The sequence below is a fragment of the Melampsora larici-populina genome (genome assembly GCF_000204055.1).
Source record: "Melampsora larici-populina 98AG31 unplaced genomic scaffold MELLAscaffold_5, whole genome shotgun sequence".
Classification (NCBI taxonomy): domain Eukaryota; kingdom Fungi; phylum Basidiomycota; class Pucciniomycetes; order Pucciniales; family Melampsoraceae; genus Melampsora; species Melampsora laricis-populina.
In genome coordinates, this window is record NW_006768769.1 from 647,218 (window position 1) to 651,570 (window position 4,353).

Below are 4,353 nucleotides of genomic sequence, written 5' to 3' on the forward strand. Positions count from 1 at the left end.
TTTGTGAGCCTATAATCAAACAAACAAGAAGATATACGATATTATTGAATGGCAAATTGAAACGACGAGATAGTGAACGACGGTGAAAAGCTTCGGATTGTTGAAGAATGAAGTTGACAGATGAAAGAGGTTATCCCAACAACGACCCCTGAGAGTGATGTGAATGAAGGCTTGGAATATCCTATTGGAAGAAATGATGGAGATAGGATTGAATAATAGAAGGGACAAAAAACGAAGCAAGGAAATCATTTGTCAAGTTTACATGTTATTGACCGTTTAGAGCTATTTGTGTCATCTGAGCGATCACGTTTACGCTTCGATGACCTCAAGCCTACCGAAGACATCATATTAGACATCTTGGAAGCCGTACTGGTACTATTGCGAGTCCGAGGTGTATTCTCAGCTACTCTGAGACTGTCTGAAGACTTCTCTGCGGAATAGGGGGCCGACCGAGCGTTTTCTTTGCTCTGAAGTAGAGAATGTTGGTCGTCTTTTCGAAAGTCCTTTCCCGATTTGTCCTTGTCCTCTTTTGTCTCTGAAGGACGCGAACGCAAAGTGGTGGGCGAATGTGTTGCAGCGTGTATACAACCGGAATGACATCTAGCTTGGCTTCGTTTGCTAGTTGAAGTGCCCTTTGCTTTTTCTATGTCCCCAGGTTGAGGGGCGTGATTATGATGCTGGAGGAAAACATGTGAGACAATCCAGGTTGGGTTTTCCAGAGATCCATCAAACGTAGCGGCAATACGAAACGTGCAATTACAGCCTATGGGGGGTGCACGGTCTTTACTAAATACCAAGAATCATATAAGCTCTACTTTGCCGCACAATCGGATGAATACATGCGAAAAAATGTTTTGCACGATCAACTTACGAGCAAGACAAGACGTGCTTGAGAGTTGAACTTGATTTCTGCGAGCTCCTGATGTGCTGAGATAATCAGATGGGGACTATGTGAGTAACATGGGTATGGAGACAAGTCCATTGAAGCGTATCGTCGTCAGCAAGTAATAGTTGAGACAAACCATATTATGCCCGCGGGCCCAACTGGCTAGCAAGCACGCTTCTTTATAAGCTTCGAGAGACTTGAATTCTTGTCCGATAGCAGGATATTCTGGAGCCTGCTCAAGTACGGTATCGGTGAAAGATTGCCATAGCGCCTTGGTCCACTGACGACCATTTGGATTGGAACGTCGTGAGTGTATCTGGTTCACTTTTTCCAGCTCTTTAGAAGAATCATCCTCAGATGCTAAAGAGGTAAGAGGTGATGACCATTCTAAAGGCCATGACAAAACCTTGTTCGAGCCACCTGACACTTCGGTCGCACTCAACTGAAGAGGTGGAGGTGTCTTGTGATGTATCGAAGGATTCCCAGTAGCTGACGGAGACTTATTGGCGAGGGAAAGACTGGATGGTCCCGGGATAGCCTGTGGCGGCGCTTGAGACGTAATCACCGGATCTACATATGGCGATGCCATTCATATAAGCCTAAAAAACAACGACTACAAGCGAAACCACAAACCACAATTTGCTAGGACATCGCTGGGTGCGGACAGATCAGGTACAATTCCATCTGCTTGATTGTCCATTGAAATCGAATGTTTCCCACTCCGCCTGCGACCGAAGAAACTCGTGGCCTGGCTCTGTTTCTGAGTTGTATCGCGTGTCATATTCTCAATGTCACCAAGTTTAGGGGTATGATTGTGATGCTGGAGGAAGACATAGGTGATGGTCCATTTAGAATTCTTGAGGGACTGATCTAATGTAGCGGCAATACGGAAAGTGCAATTGCATCCTTTAGGCGGTGCACGGTCCTTACTGAATTGAAAAATGATATGAGCACCCTCTGTGGCGTAATCGTATGGTTCTAAATGGAAAATATAACTTACGAGCAAGACAAGACGTGCTTGAGAGTCGAACCGGATTTTTGTGAGTTCCTAATGTGCTGAGATGGCAGATAGGGACTGCGTGAGTGAGATTGGTCCAGGAGACGAGTCCGTCAAAGCGACATCTCACTACCAAGTAATAGTTGAGACATACCATATGATGCCCGCGGGCCCAACTAGCTAACAAGCACGCTTGTTTATACGCTTCAAGAGACTCGAATTCTTGTCCGATAACGGGATATTCTGGAGCCTGCTCGAGTTTGCCGTCGGAGAAAGATCTCCATAACGCCCTGGTCCACTGATGGCCGGTTGGCTTGGAGCGCCGTGACTTTATCCCGCTTGACGCATTGTTGAGTTCTTGATCAGACGAATCATCCTCCGATGCCAAAGAGGTAAGAGACGAGGAACACTCCGACAGGCATGGCGAAAGCTTCTTCGAGTCACCTGAAACTTCTGTATTTGTTCTTACATGAGGAGGTGGAGGTGTCTTGCAAAGTGTCGAAGGAGCCACTGGAGCCGAGGCAGACGTATCCGTTAGGGGAAGCTGTGATTGTCTATCGAAGCCGGTGTTTGGAAGCGTTGGAGATCGAACTACCAGATCTACGTATGAAATCTTCACTTGAGCCTGGAAAACAATGAACGCAGGCCAGGAAAACTCAAGGAACGAACCAGTGCCACTGTGTGACAAGACAGAGCGACATGCGGTCTCATCAGGCGCAATCGCATCTGCTTGATCACTCATTGGTATGATACAAGCCTCTCGTCTGGATCGAGGCGATAATCTTGGGTCTAGACGCTCCAAACTGGCCGGTAATGTCCCTACAATATGTTGTATTTTTCAAGGAGCTTAAATGATAAAGGCTGTGAGAGTTTTGATGACCAGGAGAAAAACCCACGGTTGTTTATTTCCGCGGCGGAAGGACTCGAGACTGGTATAAGAACAATCGCATTTGGCGGATAGCTCAATGTCATGGTTGCTCGGCTTGAATGAACAAATAGCGGTCCAATGGAAATGACGCTGGACTTACTTGATGTGATAGAGACTGATGCGGATACGACCCTTCCTACAGTCTGAGATTGCAATTCGGCAGCCAGTGAAGCCGATCGTTGGACCGTCGAATCAATAGCGGCATGGTTTGAATCTACAAAAAAAACACCGTGGGGTCAGTTTCTTGCCATTCTTGAAGAATTGATGTATATACATTTATACATACCGACTGTTTCGCCCTGGCCACAGCTACTTGAGCTCCTCTGAGATGTCATCCGATGCTTCGAGGGGATCGTAATGAGATTTGCGGTTTGCGGCAGATTGACACTCGAAGTCAGATCACGACGCTCATCACCGGATGAAACCACAGTGAAAATCTTGGGGGAGGCGGCCAAGATCTCTGGAGCCAGGTGACCTGATTCACAGCGTTTTACGAGTTTAGTTGGCGGACGAGAATCAAGCCAGACTGCGAATGAGGGGACATACTCAGAGCTCTTGTAAGGGTACAACTTTGTAGAGCAGAAGGACTGGGGGTCCTTGGCGCGGCCAGTTGATTGCATGATGGCATTGGTGTATCAAATGGGTGGTGAACGGAAGTGTTTGCCAAATGCTCGGAGCTCAGCTCTGGGTTACGTGTGATTGCGTGAGAGGGGGCCAATTGCACTGTTTGGAAAGCGGCTGATACGCAAAACATCAGGAAGAGGCAAGGTATTGGCTTTTGACTTATGTATGGTACAGTGCAAAGGATATGCACCTGAGCCTTGATCGGATTGTTCGAGGGGCCCATCGTCACCTGAACACGGATCCCAGATATCCATCAATTGGAAAGTAATACGAGAGGCGTGGTTCGGGGGAAGACTGACTGAGTAATTCAAGCCGGGATTGTTTAGAGGATCCAAGGCTGACCCAATCCCGTGTTTTTGTTTTCAATGTTTGAGATGATAAGGTTCCTGATGCCAGGGAGTTGCCTATGTAGTAATAGATTGTAAATCAGTAGCTCATCATATAGGCGAATGCACCGGCTGATGACTGACGAGATGATGGTTGATCAAGACTAAAGCCTGCGGATGGGAAGTTAGACTCGAGTGCACAGCAAAAAAGTGGTTGAATGAGGGCTTGACCTGAATGAACGGCTTTGCGAGATATATCCAAATTTGATGAGCAGGACGGCCGACCTGTAATTGTAGCAGGGGTCAGATGGCGCGACATGGAGGTGATCGCTTCCATTCCGGAGTTATCATGTGCGGTTTGGACAGCATTATGTATCGTCGAAAAATGTGTCGCTAAGCACGATGCATTTGAACCCTGCAAAGACGTCTCAGGTATGGGAAGTTGAGATTCAGGAGAAGGGGCGGATTGAAAGTCGTTGAAGCGGGTTGGATTGGCAATGATGCTGGATGGCGCAGGAATTTTTCCAATGGAAATCGCACCGGGTGCGACGTAACGAAATCCGGAAGCAGTTTGTTGGTCAGAGTCCATCAT

At 47.3% G+C, this 4,353-nt stretch overlaps 1 protein-coding gene across 1 annotated transcript; it reads right to left on the bottom strand.

Moving 5' to 3' along the window:
- Positions 1-245: 245 nt before the first annotated feature.
- On the bottom strand, positions 246-4,353 carry MELLADRAFT_103057 (uncharacterized protein; the record flags this gene model as incomplete). Its single annotated transcript, XM_007406203.1, has 10 exons — positions 246-763; positions 872-947; positions 1,023-1,456; positions 1,520-1,864; positions 1,887-2,702; positions 2,912-3,025; positions 3,098-3,286; positions 3,358-3,534; positions 3,735-3,839; positions 3,906-4,353. 10 exons carry the CDS (start codon positions 4,351-4,353, stop codon positions 246-248), a joined length of 3,222 nt encoding a protein of 1,073 aa, XP_007406265.1.